Genomic DNA, 20,505 nt, shown 5'->3' with positions numbered 1-20,505 from the left:
GGTGTCCAATAAGAGGTGTTATTTTGATATTCAATCGTAAAAGATCAATGGTTTCGTTGCTTGTGTGGCACGTATCGCCGTCTTGTTGAAAGTAAACGTTGTCCAGATTAATACCATCCAATTCCGGCCATAAAAAATCATTAATCATCTCTCTATAGCGCAATCTATTCACCGTAACTGTTGCTCTAGCCTCATTTTCGAAAAAGTAAGGTCCAATGACTCCGCCGGGCCATAAACCGCACCAAATTGTCACACGTTGAGAATAAAGAGGCTTTTTAACAATAATTCTTTGGTTTTCCGAGCCCCAGATGCGACAATTTTGCTTGTTGACGAAGCCACCGAGGTGGAAATGGGCCTCATCACTCAAGATGATTTTCATTTGATTTTAATAATTTCAATGCGTTGTTGAAGCATGTATCGTTCCATTTTTATTAATGGCTTAGTTTTTACTTGCCAAATGTCAAAAAATGACAGCTTCAAAAGTAACACCTACCGAAATAGCGGGTCATTTAAAATAACACCTCTTATTGGAAAACCCTATATTTAAAACAGAGCATACAATAATGATTACGTTTTCACAAAATGGTCAAAAAAATTTCCTTTAAGAATCTGGATACAGCCCTTGGGAATTCACCACGTAATATTAGGTATGGTAAGCAAAAACGCTACCCACTCGACCACCGAGCAGTTATTATTATTGAAAACGTTGACGCAAAATACATACATTGCTCGTGCATTTTTATGTAATGTCTGACGTCAAAGGAAGAGCTAGAGTTATCTTAATTTGAGAAAATTGTTCTTGTTTATTTATTTAATAGTTGAAAAACCATTTTTTATATCCATTAAACATAAAAGTCACCATTATAACACTGGCAGCGTTCGTGAAAAATGAATGAAAAATTCATGCCAATTATTTTAGCGCTGCAACGGAAGTCTGTAAAGCCTACATAACGTATGTAAAATCGTATAATACCATTTCAAACTAGTAGTCACATAAAGTACAGGGTGGCGAAAAATCTGCGTGTCTTCTATTTCGAAAATAATAATATGCTAACTGTTAATAATAAAATTAATGATGTCGCTATTCCAAATTCGTGCAATATTCAAAAATCTGTTAGTGAAAATATAAGAAGATTTAGGAAATGAGATAAAAAGAATTTGGCATTCTCAGACTATAAAAATATAACCATTTGTTATTTACTACTGGCATTATACCTAGCTCTCTCATGCAAAATTTAGGCGTATTAGATCTATCAAAAAAATTATATATAAAAATGCAAAAATCAGTAATTTCAAATACATTTAGGATTACGAAAGATTTTTTAAATATTTATGTTGAGGGATCAGTAGGATTTATAGGCCCTGTTGGGAGTTCTACCGAGCCGAACCCTCTGATATGAAAGTATCTGGAGTCGGTGAATTATTTTCCCATTTGATCTCTGGTGGGTTGAATTGTTCTTGTATTGTTTTGTATTTATTTTGCTTATATAATGCACTTGCATAATGTTGATTGACTAGATGATCATTTGTGGAAAAGTGTGTGGAAGGGTTTAGTTTTTCCTATGGGGAAGATTTAACCCGGACATAAAGTCGGAAATTGTAAAATGTGTTTATTACCGAATGGAAAATGAAAAAAAATGTAATTTATTAAAAATCTCTTCAAATTATTGGTAATCCGTTTAAAAACGGGATTGCTGGCTGTTTCCTGACAAACTTTTAGGAATAATTAGTTAAGTCAAATATTTAAATAAAAACAATTACACATTTCGAACACAGAATAATAATGAAATAAAAGTAAAATTATTTTCTGATTATTGGTTGGTAGTTTGTACCGACACAATCACTTTTCCAATTTTGAATTTCGAAGCCGAAACAAACCTAGAAATGGCGGTCGAAAAAACAAAAAGGTTCTGATTGGCCATTTGATGACAAGTTTGAATGTCTATAAAACATCATAACCTAAGGCCCTTCTTTCACAGGGATACGAAAATATCCGATACATGACGATTCAAGTATCTTGACGACTGCCGCCATACATCCGTGCGGAAGCTTATACACAGTCAAACGTTGCTAAAATTTTGCAAACTTACGATATTTTGTAACAGTGGGTGTTGTGCTTTAGATCAATGCTAGAAACAATACAATTATTAAATAATGATAGGATGTAAAAAATTATAGCGTAACAGCAACTGTTTGGTTATGAGTGAGTTTATGAGAGCGTTCTGGTTTTGGCGTTTCGAGAATTCGACAATGGTTGATGGCGACGCGGGTCTCAGGAACGACGCGTACGGATTGTGTTGTTTGTGAAGCGCATTGGCATAATCAAGGAGGTTTTCAAACCAGAAGCTCTGCCAGTAGATAGTAAGTAGTGTAGATAGTATCGGGTTTTCCAATAAGAGGTGTTATTTTGAATATTAATTAAAGAATTAATGATTTTTTTATGGCCGGAATTGGATGGTATTGATCTGGACAACGTTTACTTTCAACAAGACGGTGCTACGTGTCACGCAAGTAACGAAACCATTGAGCTTTTACAGGAAAAGATTCCGGACCGTGTTATCTCTCGAATAGGTGATCACAATTGGCCACCGAGATCTTGTGATTTAACACCTTGCGACTTCTTCCTTTGGGGCCACATGAAAGAGAAGGTCTACGCCAATAGCCCAGCGTCATTTCAAGACCTCAAAGATGGAATTCGTGAGGCCATCGAGGACATAAGGCAGCCACTTTGCGATTTGGTTATGGAAAATTTCATGAAAAGGATATGGTCCTGTAGGCGTGGTCGTGGTGGTCATTTGAATGATGTTATTTTTCCTTCTTCTTTTTAATGAAATAAACATTCGATCATTTACATTAAAAACTGGTATTTTTCTTTGAATATCAAAATAACACCTCTTATTGGAAAACCCTGTAGTATATATATGTATTGCAATTACAAAAATTTAGAATCAGTCAGTACGACTCATGCCGAGTAGGTACTGTGACAATTTGCCAAATTCTTCGAACACGAATATTTCTGGGTATCTTAACATCATCCGTTCCATTCATTATTCTCCCACGCATTCTTCCACAACATTGCATTTACATTTCCGTAAATTTTACTGATAATAGAATCATTTTTTTGGATTTAATTACATATGAGTGGATACATGAAAAGTAGACGTTGGCGAAAAATTCCTCATATTTATGTGAAAAAAGGGGATTTCAGCCATAACGCGAATTTTTCCATTTACTGCAAAACATAATTATGAAATAATAACAGAACTTGGATAGAATATTCACAGATCTTGTATATTCAAGATACGCGTGTTTTTTATATACCTAATTTATATAGATGTCACCTGTAACAGTAAAAAACATGTATTTTTTAAACAGCGCCATCTGTTGGGTATTTGAAAGGGGACGAACCTTCTTTAAAGAATAAATTAGTTCCTAACACTGTATAAACATTTTTTTTGTATAGATAAATTCATGATGAATTTTCAGTCATTTTAAATACATGTAGGATTACGAAAGATTTTTTAAATATTTATGTTGAGGGATCAGTAGGTTTTATAGTCCCTGTTAGGAGTTCTACCGAGCCGAACCCTCTGTTATGTGAATTATTTTCCCATTTGATCTCTGGTGAGTTGACATGACATGTTGTTCTTGTATTAATTTATTTTTCTTATATAATGCACTTGCATAATGTGGATTGACAAGATGATCATTTGTGGAAAAGGGTGTGGAAGGGTTCAGTTTTTCCTATGGGGAAGATTTAACCCGGACATAAAGTCGAAAATTAATTTTGAATCTATTTTAACCTTACTTTTGATATTTTTATTTCTATTTACTCCGAAATATCTTTCTATGAATCAGTTTTATTATTATTTCTAATTTTTTTTTTTACAATTTTTTTTTTTTTTTTATTTTTGTTTTGCATATAAAATTTCCTTTTCCCTTATGTTTTATTATTGTATTACAAAATATTATTTTGTCATTCTTACATAAATCATGTACGAGTTGAGAAAATCAGCAAAATTTTAATCTTTTGAAATTAAAAAAATATAATTAAAATTTAATACTGTTGGACGTAAAGCGACACGCGCTATTGTTAATATATCTGTACAGACTGAATGGGCTACAGCAACGCGTGGCGGGGTACAGCTAGTGGCAAATGAGGTTCAATGACAAAACGAGTGTTGACACCTGGGAGAAGAAAGGTAGAAACTAATAGTCACATATAAAAATAAATTAAAACGTCATCACGATTCTCAACACTATGAAATAATAGAAAAATATTTGTATTTATTATATGTGTCGGGCAGACTTGAAATGGATAAATGGGTTTGTCTTGTTCCCGACCGATCTCTGTGACAGGACTATCCATTCCTATTCGCTTCATTGGCTGAAACTATTAATCTTTTCACCTGAAATATTTCTCACTGAAACAGCCATGGATTTGATTTATTACAAAGCTACCTCCTCATGACTGTGCGACATCAAACAAAACGTCGCTTTTCTAAAATTACATATTTTTCAACATCATCGTTTGGTGGGGAATAAAATTCTAGTGATTTTTTTATGGAACTTTGTGTTATTATGACTTTTTTAAATAGTTTATATTTAATCAAAGCTTCTAAATGATCATGACTTAAGTTAGCATAAGCAGAAGCAGTACGTATAGTAATAATGTCGCAGTGTTAACAGCCCTCCTCACTGGGGCTTCCTTTCTTGAGGCGGCCTGAAGATTTTAAATGTTTTCATTCAGTTGTCAATAAATCTGTGAAAATTGGGGTTCGGACAGCACGAGCTAGTCTTGGCAAGAATTAAAAACATTTACAAGGACCTGAAAAAGTCGCTTTGTTTTTGGGAAAAACTCTGTTTTTTTTTTAGCGAAAGCGGTGGAATTTTGCAATAAATGCGATGTTATGAACACTTGTTGGTATTTTGTGAATGCTGTGGGATTGTTATTTTTGGTGTAGTCGCAAAAATAACGAATTTAAGGCGTTTTAGATGTAAAGTTGCCAACATTCCATCGTATAAGCGTATTCAAGCTTGTCAATAATACGTCCAAAGAATTAGGATGTATATTATATTCTTTTTTTAACTTCCAGAATGGCACATAAAAAACACTTAAATTCAGCGATATAGGAAACGGGTGTTCTTAGACGTTTATAATAGTTCTCCTATGGTTTTTCACGGGTCTGCCCTACTATAAAATATTTAATTAATGTGAAAATTACATCTCACATTAACTTTAAACTTTGGGTGTATCGCAGCTATGAACAGCAATCTATGAAAACAATATCGAGGGAGTAAAATTATTTACATTTACTGTTAGAAGCTATGTATATTACGTTGTATTATGTTTAATGTTAGATTTTTTTACTTGATGTTAGCTAAATACCAAAAATGGAATATTCCTCGCAGTGACACAAACTTCAAATCAAATATTACAAATATTTTAACGGACACAGGTAAAACACTGTTTCTAAAACAACTTATGCATTCTACGATAACTGCTTATGACGGTAGTTAAAACATAGGCGTTCATAATGATGACCACGCGGTCAGGACACAATAAAATTGTTTTTAAAAGCCAACTATTTCCTGCAAAGCGATCAAATTGCGGGTTGTATTTACCGCCAGAACTATACGATAAACTTAAATTGTTTCTGAAAATAATCATTATCGATGATAAAAACAACCACACGAATATAATCAAAACCAATGATGTATATTTTTTTAATTTCATTTAAGGCGATGCTATACGTAGTAATGCAAAATCATGTGTTTTTGTATTGAAAATTTGGTCGCCTAGAAATGTTTCAGATGCTTTAAGTAAATACTGCGATTAGAATACAGCGTGGCCTTTGAAATAATCGAGTAATTTTTAAATAAATCTTTTTATAAGCCCAGAAAAAAATAGTGTAAAGACCTATGAAAACTGATTTAAAGTTCAAAATCTCCTATTTACGAACCCATTTTCGGTTATGATTTTATTGTATAATGTGGCAAATTAAGTTATTTATAAAATGATCGAAAAAAAAATTAATGCCTGAACATCGACAAAATAAAATAAAAGGCACTTTTAGGCCATGTTTTTTTCATGCATAAATCAAAACAGGCGGATGGTGTTAAGCGGGAATTTATACCTTATCGCCATCTACGTAAGGGTTGTTATTGATAGCGGCTCAATTTAAAATATTACACGACTTAGTGCATCGCCTTAATCATTATTTTCAGAGGATAAAAGTTTTTTGCGTGAAATTTTAGCAACTTTATCATGCATAATCTTCTACTACATGAAATATATCTATTTTGCTGACTTTCAAACCAGTCCAAATAACCTTGAAATAAAAGAGATCATGAACATGATTTTTCAAAAACCAATTAGTCATTACAAAAGATACGAAGTAACTTAGAGTAAAGTAGAAAGTGTACAGATATTCATCTTTATTCGAGTCTATTTAACCTATGATTTGCGGAGCTGCTGGCAATCGTGTCGAAGAGTACGGAAATGGCCTATAATATTACGTGCGACTTGCAAAAAAATTGTACGCAAAAATAACACTCGTATTATGAAATACTTTCGGAATGTAAAAAATGCGCTCTCTTCCCTCGAGAAATATTGAAACGAAAAGTAACGATTTTACGACAACTTGACATTGAAATGTTTTGTTACAGTCCGAATAAAAAAGTGTCCGTGATTTTAATATGAAATAACCTAGTGTATATTAAAGGTACGCTAATTATTACACTAAAACACGCAAAAAATCTTATTTTTTTAAACTACTTTTAAAATTTCGATATGAGTTCCGCCTGCACGTTGCATGACAAAACATCCAAACGATGTTCGACCTCCCTACAAGTACGACGAATCATATGGCAAATGCCACGCGGATTCTCTCTCTTAAGTTGCAGATCCCGGATTTTTGTTTGCGTAAATAATTAATTTATTTATTTATTTAAACGCCCTGATGGGATTTTAAACGATACATATTTTACTGCATAATACAGTGCCAACAGAAAATTTTATTTTTAAAACAACAACAAAAAAAAGCAATTTATAAATTAAGTATGTTCATACATGCATACAGTTATTAATATGTGTGTTAAAAACAAAATCAAACTAAATAGGATTATGCAATGTACTCGTAGGAAGGTATAGAGACAACATTTAAAAATGATGAAAGTTAATAACGGGCCAATAGGTCTGAAATTAGTTGCCTTTTGAAACCCACTATATTATTAACACAAAACATATCAATAAGTTCACAGCTTTGGTTTGCAAGGTGATGAATTCTTGGAATTGGTGAATAAATATCAGTAGTTAGTATTGAGGTTATTGTTACATTTAAAAGTGTCTTTGCTTCGAGTTAGTCTGGCAGGTACATTCATATAAATGAATGTCGATAATTCAGGGCTGTCAATTAGAGGATAGATAATTTTAAGTAAAAATAAGCTCTTAAGATTACTACACATGAAAAATTCAATAGAAGTTACATCAATGCTTGTAGGTGAGAGAATCCATGCGGCAATTGCGAATGTGACCCCTGATATGATACAGTGTACCAGGGCCTCGATACTTGACAAAGTCATTCCACTAGAACAACAAGTGGAATGACTTTTAACGTTTGGCGTTTGTAATTATGTACCTTCAACGAGACTCAAGAATAAGAGTTTCGACCAATTTATGTACTTTCGACGGCGATTGCGAGCGGCCTAGATTGGAGAATCGATGCCCTAGAGGGAGGTCGACTCTCTCTTAGTTGACCGTGCAACCGGGGGAACTCTATCGAAATTGTCAAGTAATGTAAAAAAATAAGATTTTCTGCGTGTTTTGGTGAATCAATAAATTTTACACCTTTAATAAACATTTAGTGAAATTTAACTTAAAATGTGGTACACCTTTTTTGACAACCCTATTATATCCAGAACAAACCAGATTAGTGTGAATTATAGAGAGGGGATACAAGAATATGAGATGGTTGGGGGTTGATAACGATTGACGTAAATCAATCCGTAAATACGTTGATTTCGATATACATACGAGTACAGTACAGTAAAAAAATATCTCTCGGTAAATGAAATATCTTCTAGCAGTGACAACTTTCTTCCATTAAAATTATAAATTTAATTGATTATTTTTAAATGAATATTTAGTCAAACTCAATGTCGAAATGTCGAAAAATTGTATTAAAATACAGAAAAAATAGTATACTGTGTCATTTGAAGAGCGTATTTTTTTTCTAATTTTATGTCTTAATCTGCTTTCAAGTAGTTTTTGTGATTACAACTATTTGGAAACTTGTTTCAGAAATTGGATGATGCAACCGAATTCTGATTCCGAGTCTCTGATAATATTTTAAATTTTATTCCATAATTTAAAACAACCTAAATAAAAAAATACTAATGAGGCCTACTAGATATTTGCTATACTATATTATTCCTCAATGATTATTGATTTTGATTTACAAAAAAGGTCATCAAGTTTCGATGTTTATTTTGGCCACGAATACAAAATTATTTTTTTATTGAAAATTCCGAATGTCCACTGAGCACTTTCAGTTTTAAGCTATTTAAAAAAATTCTGTTTTTGAAAATAATTTCTTAACATTTGATGAGTTGAAAAAGTAATTATCTGAAATTCCCTCGGTGGAAAAAAATCGCAAAGTGTACTCAGAAACAAAAAATACATTTGGTTCGGTTCTAAAACATACCATAGGTATGAAAAAAATTACTGTGTTTCTTTATGCTACTGATGACAAGATGCTTTTTTGAAATATTTTTGCTTACTCTTAATTTTAGCGCGCTCAATGTAAAATTCTTATTTACATACGTCCCCTTCAAATATTCTTCTTCTTTTTGAATGCCTACTACGGAGCCTTAAGTTAATGCAGTAGAATGAATATGAATTTGATATGGAAAATATGAATAGAATTGGCAATCTTACTTTCCTCTTTCCCTTCAACGCCCATAAAGATACCCGCACCTATGGCTGTATATGTCATCATCATCACAAATAAGAATACGTGGGTTTCAGCCTTCCTCGAGAGAAATGTCATCTTGTGGTATAGCCAAAACACCCAATGTTCAAATGCAGTTAGACCTGCATGCATTCGTAACGCAGCCATATGTTTCACATGGTGAAACTCGCTTTCCTTTTCAGACATGATTACGCAGAGTGCTTGGGTTCTTCTACATAATCAAATATTAGCTATATTTGAAGAGCGCTTGGGTTCTTATATATAATCAAATATTAGCCATATTTGAGAGTCCCGAAAATATTTCAATTTTCCGTCAAATTCTAAGACATTTTTCTAGGTTTTTAGGTAAACTTGAAAAGATTCTTCGCTTTTTTTGTTCCTTAACAAAAGAATTGAAAAGGTTCTGTTTTATTCAGCTAGCCCATCAAGTTCTGTGCCGCCCAGGTTCTCTTAATTATTCCTTAAAGTGAACTTCGATGAAAGCTCGTGCTTTTTTTCTGCATGTAAACATGGTCATTTTTGTTAAATGTTTTGAAAACTTTAGAAATAATTAAAGTATGGGCTTAAAAACCTTATGCTTTTTTATGAGAGTCATTATATTATCTGCCATTTTTCTTAGGTCTTGGATAATCATAAGATGAACTGTAGTAGAAAATTTAAAAAATTATCACGTAATCTATTTGTTTAATAGGATTAGTTTAATATTTTAATATTTGAAACTGTTATTTCGTGGTGGAATTCGCATCTGATGTAAACTCAATCTTAAACTCTAGCAAAGTCCTTATTAAGAACAAATTCCATAAAAATAGTCTATCTGTTATGAACCCCCAATGCCCACGCCTTTATGGACAACCTAAAGTACATAAAAATAACATGCCAGTAAGACCAGTAGTATCATACAATTCAGCTCCTGCCTATAAATTAGCAAAATTTGGAAATAGAATCATCAAAAACACTCTCAATTTTAAATCAAAATACGGCATAATAAATTCCCTACAACTTATAGACCTCATCAAAGACATAAACATACCTAACAATGCCACTCTGGTTTCGTTTGATGTTGTCAGCCTATTTTCTAACATACCGACAAACGAATTAAAGATAATTATTAACAACTACATGGAAAAACGTAATACTAATTTGATAGAACGGAAAGAAATAACTGAAATACTAAATACATGTATAGAACAAAACTTCTTTAGATTTAATGATAATTTTTATATTCAATCTAATGGACTAGCCATGGGCAGCCCGATATCACCGGTGCTGGCCGAATTTTTCATGGATCACATGGAAGAACAGATAGAAAAATTAAAATCATTTAAAAATGTTACCTTCTATCGTAGATACGTAGATGACATTTTAATTATCTGGACGGGAACTCACAGACAATTAGATAATTTTCTAGAAGAAATTAATAAAATCAACAAAGCCATCCAATTTACAATGGAAATGGGGGGAAATAAAATTAATTTTTTAGACATAGGTATTGAAATAATTAATAATAAATTAGAATTTACAATTTACAGAAAACCAACATACAGCGACAACATTATACATAACACATCTAGACACCACATTTCTCACAAGTTATCAGTATTTAACTCACTCATTCACAGACTCTTACATATACCCCTGAATTGTATAAATTATAATAATGAACTCAATGTTATTAAAACCATAGCAAATAATAATGGATATAGTAGTGAACTTATAGATAGTTTATTAAAGAAAAAGAATAAAAAACTCACACTGGCAATCATATCACAAGGTCTTACAATCAACAATGAAAAGGATGTCACAAAAAAACAATGGGTTAAAATACCTTTTATTGGTAATATATCCAACAAAATATCTAGGATAACCAATAAAGACAATTTTAAAACAGCATTCTATAATGTAAATTCATTAGGTAAAATCCTAATAAATAATAAAGATAAAAGGGATAAAATGGAAAACTCAGGAGTTTACCAAATCAACTGTGCCAATTGCCCGTCTTACTATATAGGCCAAACAGGTAGATCATTCAAAACCCGCATAAAAGAACATTTTTCAAGCTGGGTAAATGACAAAGGAGAAATGTCGAATGTTGCGGCACACTTACTTGAGAATAAACACTCGTTTGACAAGGATAGAGATGTAAAATTTTTACATACCTGCGACAAAGGTCATAAATTAGATAGGCTAGAGTCATTAGAGATAACCCGCCTAACTAAAAAAGTAAACTCCAACAATGTTATGAACACAAAATTAGAATCAGTTGCTAAATCTCCGTTGCTATACCCATTATAATCAGTGTGTCACCTATCCTAAATATGTATTTGAATTATATAAAATCCATTAAAATATGTTTCCTAACCACACAATAGATTACCGATAGCTTTATGTTGGGTAAATCCTTAAATTGATAGTCCTAATAGGCATAATTATCATAGTTCTACAGATAAATTCATTTGATTTTAATAACAATACTTATTTGGGAAATATCATATTTCACAAAAAACCCCTCATAATTCAAATCAACCTACTATGTTAACCCCTCCCCTCAATGTAATTTGCCTATGTATATAAACCCTAGTTTAAGACAAAATTGTACCAGTCTGAAGATGGCCCTAACAGGCTGAAACCGGTCACGGTCAAATAAAAAACAAGTGGAAAAAAGTTTAAAATTGTGTTCTTTATATATATTTAGGATTAGTTTAGATTGAATGTTAAAAATAAGTTGCTTTGCGAACTGTCAAATTGTCAAACTGTTGCATGTTTCTAACACCGCATGGCGCTGGTGCTAGGAAATTAACGTCGTTAAGAACTTATTTTTCTTGCGTGGGATCATCAATGAGTAGGTACTGACGGAATCATTGGCGTAAGTACAAAAACTATACATCTGATCTAGAGATGTGGATATTTAGCTTACGTAGTATGTAAACAAAGATTGATATATTTAATTTAAATTTAGGATATATTCCATCAATAACAACTCGGTTCGCGTTTTTCGGGGTCAGGAGTGTTTGAGAGGCGTTTTTTTAAGGTTTTGCGTCGTGAACTTTAATTCTGGTTATGATAAATTTCTGATAAAGTTTCAAAACTATATTTATTTACTTCTAAATATTTGTGCACTATAATTTATTTCTATTCAAATGATTATTTGTGAAAGTAAAAAATAAATTTACATCACTTCTGCCCCACGGACACGTTCACAACACACTTCTATCGGTTTATATTCTTCAGTGTTGCATTATTTATCTTTTTTACTTGATTCTACTAATTTACTTATCTGTATTTACAAGTTATTAATAAAATTTATTCGTATGCCTATGGCCTATACATGTGCATGCGCGTGCAAATGCTCAACATGAATATGAATAAATTAGTTTCTTATTGAATCACCAATATATTTGCATTCAACACAATCTAATTAGCGCCATCTATGAAAGAGCTTTTAAGAATCCCTTTAATATTTAAATAAAGCCAAATCTTTAAAAATATATCAAAATGTTTTTTCGTTTATTTGTCCCCTATAGACTCTAAACTACTGGACTGATTTTGCTGAAAATTTCAGATTGTTTTTATATTGCAAAGAGTTTTTTGGAGAGTGGTTTGAATGGTATAAAAAGTCGGGAATGCCCGAGAAAGACTTAACACATCATCTCTGCACTAGAATGAGATACGGAGTCGAATAAAATTCGATATAATGTAGTTTTTTATTAGTACCAATGTGGTATATAGTAGTGAATGGCGGAATACGTGACACGATCAAGTGAAACTGTAACGTGTTCAATTACACGTAAAATGAACCCTAAATCACATCCACAATAAAATACGACAGTAAAGAGCTCATTCAATTGGTTTTGAATAAATCACGGGAAAATGGATGTGATTTTGATATTTAGTACAAAGCATGTGAATAATACAACGAGGATACTAAGATTGTACCTTCTTGTTATACAACACGACTTCGACTGACGAGCGACAATTTACAATTCATCATAAATCATCTTATACTTTCCAATGTGGGTAAGGCTGTTTTAAGGAAGGGAATATATAGTAGATATGATAGTATATGAATGGGAAATGATAGTAGGTATTATCCAAAACTGTTTCAATACTAAACAGAAACAAAAAAAAACATAAAAGTAAACCTCTCACTTCTTTAGAATAATATTATATCCACCTTAAAATAGACCCAGTTTTCAGGTACACTAGAATTCACAACTTCAAACCTTTATTTTAAAGCATTCATAACCCAAACCAACGCCGGGTACGTGTCATTTAGTAGGTAATAATAATCTTCCAGTATTACTATATTTTTACTGCCACCAATATTGTTTCTATTAAAAAAATATAGTTTTTATTCAATAAATATTGTTTCTATTCAATAAATATTATTCATAAATATTCAATAAATATTGTTTGTATTCAATAAATTCTGTTTCTATTCAATAAATATTATTCCTATTCAATAAATATTGTTTCTATTCAATAAATTAAATTAAATTCAAGATATTAAAATTTCATTTCCTATGAATTTTAGCATAAGAAACTTCTGTGGCTTGACTTTAGTTAACTTGTATATTTATATCTATCATTGTATATTATGTAAAAGCTGTTTTTTTCTTACAAATAAATAAATATTGTTTCCAATCAATAAATATTGTTTCTATTCAATAAATATTATTTCTATTCAATAAATTCGGCAACCTTCGGCACCGGTGTGTAGTCGGGATACACGCCAAACGCGCGCCCAACATTTGTACACAGTTGACATTTGTCACATGAGAACGGGTCGCTTCTACGATTCGTTCTTAAGTTCAACAGCTCGGCTGTGGAACGAACTGCCGGCCTCTGTGTTTCCTCCCTCCTACAACATGGGACTCTTCAAGACCCATGTTCACTCCTTCCTCTCCACAAAAAGACCCTCCACACAGCATCCCCAAAGATGACATAGGCCCTGAGGGAAATTATTTTCTTCAGGGCCTCCTGTGTGGAGTTAATATAAAAAAAATAAAAAATTCTATTTTATTTTATGTGTCTTTTATAGTTTATGAAAAATCCAAGATGGGCGTATTTTCTACTAACGAGAGTGGAAGATACTCTGCAATATAGTATTGCCCTTGTGAAAGACCACCATTCAGGATTGAAACGTAGCTTGAACTGACTTTTTCCGTGTTTGGTGACCACATCAGAATTACCTTTTTTACCATTTCCTTGTGAATGCCATTGTCTTACTTGTTCCAGACGTTTGGGAGCTGTTGGAACTCTTGCGCGGTATTTATTATAAAAAATAATTTAATTACTTCACATATTATTTTATATTTACAGCAATCAAAATATTAAATGTAAAGGCTTTTAACATGTTGTGGTTCTTTCATTCTTCACATTTTTAGAGTAAATTCAACAAATTCAATTCGTGTGGAATTTTTTAAAAAATATATTTTATATTGTAATTTAACAAAAAGAAATATAATTTTTGCGCTATAACATTGGCGAGGCTTTTAAAAACAAGAAATATAATTATTGTGCTAAAACATTGGCGAGGCTTTTAACAACAAGAAATATTACTAGTACTTCCACATTAGCGAGGCTTTTAACAACAGGAAATATAATTATTGTGCAACAACATTGGCGAGGCTTTTAACAACAAGAAATATAATTATTGTGCTACAATATTGGCGAGGCTTTTAACAACAAGAAATATAATTATTGTGCTACAACATTGGCGAGGCTTTTAACAACAAGAAATATAGTTATATGGCTACAACATTGACGAAGCTTTTGCCTTTTTATTAAATATATATATATATTTATATATTTTTTAATATTATTATTTTAGTGTCGTAACCAGTTTAGGTAAGGTTAGTTGAGTATATATACCTTTTTTGGAGTATGCGGATGAAGGATCAGGAAGGAATAAAATTGCAGGTGTAGAAGAGGTCCAATCAAAATATTCGTGATTCCAACATCTTACCTTCTACAGCCACGAATATTGCAGCCCCAGCAGCTGTGTAGGCAACAATGACAATAAACAAGAAAATATGTGTGAACCATTTCTTGGACCATTTGCTAACTTTGTTGTACATCCAAAAAGCCGACTTCTGCCCAACGCTGAGTCCACTAGTGGCCGTATTCATGGTGAAGTCTTTGAACCCTTCAAACTGCTTGAACATGTATTCAGAAGCCTTGCTTTGGTACATATTGGCCAAAGGGTTGTAGTATTGGCTATTTGCTGCAGCAGGGGTCATTGGTTGCATGTTAAATTGGAAGTTTGGAGGGTACATTGGATTGCTGTGCATGCTGTTGGTTCCAGCTGTCGATGGAGGCCTTTGATGTCCATAATACATGACTCCTGGTGCTTGGGGAGGTGGCATTTGCAGTGTGATCTTCGGTTTTGGTGGTACCCTCGGCGCTGTCTCCATTTTAAAAGTATCTCAATTTTAGAATTTTTCAAATTCAAATTTTTCAAATTTTTTCAAATTAAATAAAAAAATATCTTTTGGAATGTAGCGTCTTTCTTCCGCCGAACTTTATTTTAAATATTCGTAGAGTATGAGTGGTTATTCATTAGCTGTAGTACTAAAATCAATAAATTGTTGATAGCTCTTCCTTCTGTTATAATTAAAATGTGTTTTTTGCTCTTGGTGTTAAAACAACTTTTCCTCGTGTACAAATCGCACATATTATCATGGAATCACTTAAATACTGGTTTTAAAAGTAAAAATAAACTATTACAAGTATGTTTTTTTGCAGAAATGAATGATATTCCAAATCAACGATTGTTTACAGATAAAATGTTCACAGTTTAAACATTTGTCTATTCATACGATTCCCAGATGAAATGTTTTTAAACACTTATTTCTATTTCTGTGCCACTTTTGCTCTTATAACAAAGTCAATAATTTTATCTTTAAATATCTCAAAACTGTTTATTTATAAACTTATTATTTGTCGAAAAATTACACTGTTTTTGTTTATAAAACTACTTTATCTTTATTAATCAATTCAATTAGGTACAACTTACGTCATAAAACACCTTTTTAAAACTATATTGGAATGATTTTCCACAGTTTACCCATTAAATGATTAAAAACCGCTCTTCTAAAGTAGGCACTTTAAATTTACACACAACCACCACAAATCGACAATTAAATAATCTATCGCGGTATTTTCTAAGGAACTTGGAGCGCGTTCGATATTCAAATATTCCCCATATGAGATTGCGTGCGGTTAGGGAAGACGACTGAACGTGAGAATTTAAAAAAAGAACGTACTGTCTCCCGCCAGTAGCTTTTGCCAGGGGCGTATTAGTGCGATTGGCGAATTTTATTCTCAGCCAATTTTTTTTAATTGACTAATTATTATTTTACTCAGTGCTGGCTGCTATGCTCGAAATATTCAATATTTTTTACTTTTTTTTAATACTTATGTCTAACTGGAACTAAAAAGACTAACATTTCAAGAGGTATCTTACAAACCAAAATACGGTGCTAGAAATTTTTACAAGAGACGGCATCTTCCGGCTTAGGCATAAAACTTTTCAAACTGCCTCATTATAAGAAACAGATACATAAAATCCTAGTGCCAACCTTTTTTCTAATTTTCTAAAATTAAATAAATATAGTTCGAACGCAACTCTGCTCGCAACGTCAATTCCATAATAAGCTATGGAGCCAAGAAATAGCCTTCAATCTGTAAAAAATAAGGAAATACTCCCAACGGTCTGTAATATTTTTTAAGTGTTAGGTAGGTACTAGCAGCTTAGTAACTTGTTATTTTATGAAACCGTCAACATTTTATCTTTTATTTATTATTTTTTTGTGAAATAATCATCTTACTATATCAAACCGGATACGAGAAGAATTTTGCGCCACGGGTAAAATTTCTTCGTAGATTGTTGCACTCAATCCAACCCAGAAATAGGAAACTCCTGCTCTAAAATATCTAATTGCGAATTAATGATGCCGGCCAATTCTGGCAATGAGTAGGAAGATAATTATTATGTTTCATAATGTTTGTGGATTAGCGGATAATTCAATGTGAGATTTTAAGAAAGCAAGTAAGTAAAATAGGTAAACGCCGATTTTGGAATAATGAATAGAAGATAATTTATTCAAATGTTATAACTGACTTCCGAATTTGACAGGAAAATCAATTTTTTTTTCAACAGCATATATCTTTCTCTCAGCTTTTTTTATCTATTTAATTCTGATAGTAAATGGCTTCTTCGGTACGCAAATTAAAATAAATCTAATTTGCCATCATATTATTTTTCTTGCAAAGTTTAAAAAATACAAGTTCGACGATTAAACTGTATCATCTCCTTTGAGAAAGCACCACTTATTTATGAATACCGTGTGAAAAATGAACCCTTGAACAGGAAGTTACACCCATGAATCATTTCGTTGGTGCCATTTGAAATAATTTATACTACGGCTTGCATTTCAATATTCGCTCGAATGATCAATACACCAATGAACTTGTTTAGTTGATATTGTTTTCTACGCTTTTACACTAGCCGAGCAGTAATAAACGCTTAAAAAAAACGTTTAGTCTAAACCTGGCTTCAGACTGTAAACAAATCTGATGGAGTGCTCAATATCAGAAAAAAAACATTTATATTAAAAAGCTTTTTCTCCATGCTCTCTACTTACATAAAAATTACCGATACAGTTCGTGCCTGTAATATGCCTTTGGCAATGAAATTAGTACCAGAAACTATTTGTATTTATCGGAGTCAAAGAAGCATTCATAAAAATACTGTTCAAAGGTTATAAAACTCTGTTATACTGGGGTTATCGTGGTACAGCCGAATGATTCAACAACATTTTTTCATGTCTCGTTATCAGTTTTTTTTGTACAACACTTTCAAAATAAACAATCTAGAGGTACTCGTACATAAAAAATACATTATCCCGCTATTGATGCAAAATCCCCGTCGAGTATGGAATTGTTCAGAAATCTTAGAATATAAAGTGGAGGACTTCTTTCATGAAGCAGAAAACTGCGAATTATGAGTTTTTTTCTCTGGCGTCATAAAAATCGCACGGAATTATCATAGATACAATTTTTAGCACGTGCTAGAGAGCTTTTAAATGTACTTTAACCGTAGAAATAAAAACACCAGATTCCGTGTTTCTTACATAATTTTCTTTGTTCAATAAGAATAAAGATTTCGATCATATCTTGAAAGTCAGGCGAAACCGTGTAAACTTTTCGACCATAAAAGTCTTGTAAATAACATTTCATTGTATCCAGGCGGAGTGCTATTAGTTAAAATAATATAGATAATTTAGTTTTGTAATTTTTTATAGACAAATAAATTAGTTTCAGATGGATTTTTTTTTCTTTTTTCCTGTGGTATCAAGATTTTAGCCAAAATGCTCGCTGCAAAGGCCCGGTCAAAGAAAACATGACGCCATCAATAATCAATTGCGCATGGTGAACTTCACGTGTCAAAACTATTGATTTTCATTTTATTCTGATTGAAGACTATGTAATCAATATTATATTAAAAAAAAAAAAAAAAAACAAATAAATAAATGCTGTTCAAATTTGGCCATGGTAGTGAGCTCATGCTAAAATAAATTACCATGTTGAAGATAAATTTAAAAAAAAAAAACAAAATAAATTACCCGTTTCAACACGTTGCTCTTGTTAAAATATTATGATCAGAAGACTATGGTCTGGTCACCAATACAAACACCCAGAAACTTACAAGGAAAAAAATTCTTATAATAAATATTCGGGCAGATTTAAGGTTCCCAAATTATATTTCTTGGTCCAGCCCTGCCTCCATGACTGTGGAAATAGAATCGCAAGATGTGTCAACGCACCAAGAATTCTCTAATCTTTGTCACCGTTTCGCATTATTTTTGTTGAGTGAGTTTCTTTCGTAGAGACTCGTAGTTCGTCTCGTTGGCGTAGCTTAACTCGCATTAAATGTGTATAACTGTGCAAAGCAAAGGTCGTACCAATCAACGTAATATAATAATCCAACACAATCCTTTGGTCTTTTTTACATCTGGTCTGTAAGAGACATCTCTTTGTCCGTGTTTATAAATAATTATGTTATTCGCGAGAGATGACGCACTCTAGAACGAGCGTCATTCTGGAAAGTGGCATATGTGAGTCCTCCGAAACGATGAATTATGATCCGTTTGGTAATGCTTCAATATTAATAGAAGTATAATATTTATAAGTAATGCGAATTTAGCCCCACTTCAAAACAAATTGTGTTGAAAAAATGTTGGTAATCAGTCTTTTCATTTATGTAATATTTTATATATATATATCAACAACTTCGTCAAATAACGACATTTTTAGATAAAAAAATTCTAGATATATTTGTACATATATTATCTGCAATTAAATAACCGTCACAATAATACAAAACTAAAATACCTGTAGAACTTCTGCAAATATTTTCTAGATATACTCGTATATCTACATATATTGTCTGCAATTAGTTACTTCGATCATCAGCCTGTTAGTTCGATCATCTCCGGAAAAGTTCCCACAAAACAAAACTCAACACATAAACACGCTACAAGATTCACAGAAAACTTATCCCAAAAGCAAACAAAACTGTATTTTAAAAAGGACCAAACTACATGGCCATTTAAATATATAACAACCTTTCACGTAGCATCAAACAAATAAACATTTATTTTTTTACAAATGTCACTACACCTTAAATGAATACCTTATATAAATTAAATACCCCTATTTTTTATTTATTATTTACATACATTTGTTAACATGTAATTGTTGGGTTATGTAATATAATTTGTATTTATTGGGTTAGCTGGAAGAAATAGGATGTACCCTTTGTACTCTGTATTTGTGTGCAGTAAATATTTTTTTTAATTTTGTATTAAATAGCCCTTACAATAATACAAAACGAAATTACTTGCAGAACTTAAATGATAATAACATTATTTACAAAATTTAAGTATTTTAGATTTGTATTATTGTGACGGCTATTTCATTGCAGAACTTAATAATATTATAAAATTGCACGATAAACAATAAAAAAAATTAAAACAAAACTTCAATATATCGTAGCAAGTGTACTACTAACTAGATATCATGGCAAGTGTACTACTAACTAGATATCATGGCAAGGGTACTAACTATCTAGATATCATGGAATGTGTGCCAACTATATAAATATCATGGCAAGTGTACTACTAACTAGATATCATGGCAAGGGTACTAACTATCTAGATATCATGGAATGTGTGCCAACTATATAAATATCATGGCAAGTGTACTACTAACTAGATATCATGGCAAGGGTACTAACTATCTAGATATCATGGAATGTGTGCCAACTATATAGATATCATGACAAGTGTACTAACTATCTAGGAGGAACTGAGTCAGTTTGATAATGCCTTCAGAGGGCGAAACAGCTGTCACGCGTAATAATAATTACACAGCAGAACTTGTTTAAAAATAAACTGTTTTTATAAATCCAATAACAATATTATTGAATATATAAAAAATAAAAATAAATTAAAACGGAGTTCTACAAATT

The 20,505-nt window shown here is 32.0% G+C and overlaps 1 protein-coding gene across 1 annotated transcript in view; it reads right to left on the bottom strand.

Moving 5' to 3' along the window:
- The window catches only part of LOC149411552 (potassium channel subfamily K member 18), a 91,990-nt gene extending 75,810 nt beyond the window's left edge, over positions 1–16,180 (bottom strand). Inside the window, exon 1 of the mRNA XM_089646964.1 lies at positions 14,938–16,180. Within this exon, the coding sequence (XP_089503090.1) occupies positions 14,938–15,385 (448 nt within the window). The 5' untranslated portion in view covers positions 15,386–16,180. The remainder of the gene's footprint in view (positions 1–14,937) is intronic.
- Between the last annotated feature and the right edge of the window lie 4,325 nt (positions 16,181–20,505).

The sequence above is a fragment of the Hesperophylax consimilis genome, chromosome 25 (genome assembly GCF_061612785.1).
Source record: "Hesperophylax consimilis isolate HC1 chromosome 25, BYU_Hcon_1.0, whole genome shotgun sequence".
Lineage (NCBI taxonomy): Eukaryota > Metazoa > Arthropoda > Insecta > Trichoptera > Limnephilidae > Hesperophylax > Hesperophylax consimilis.
Note: the sequence above shows the minus strand (reverse complement) of the source record. Positions and strands in the feature narration are given on the sequence as shown.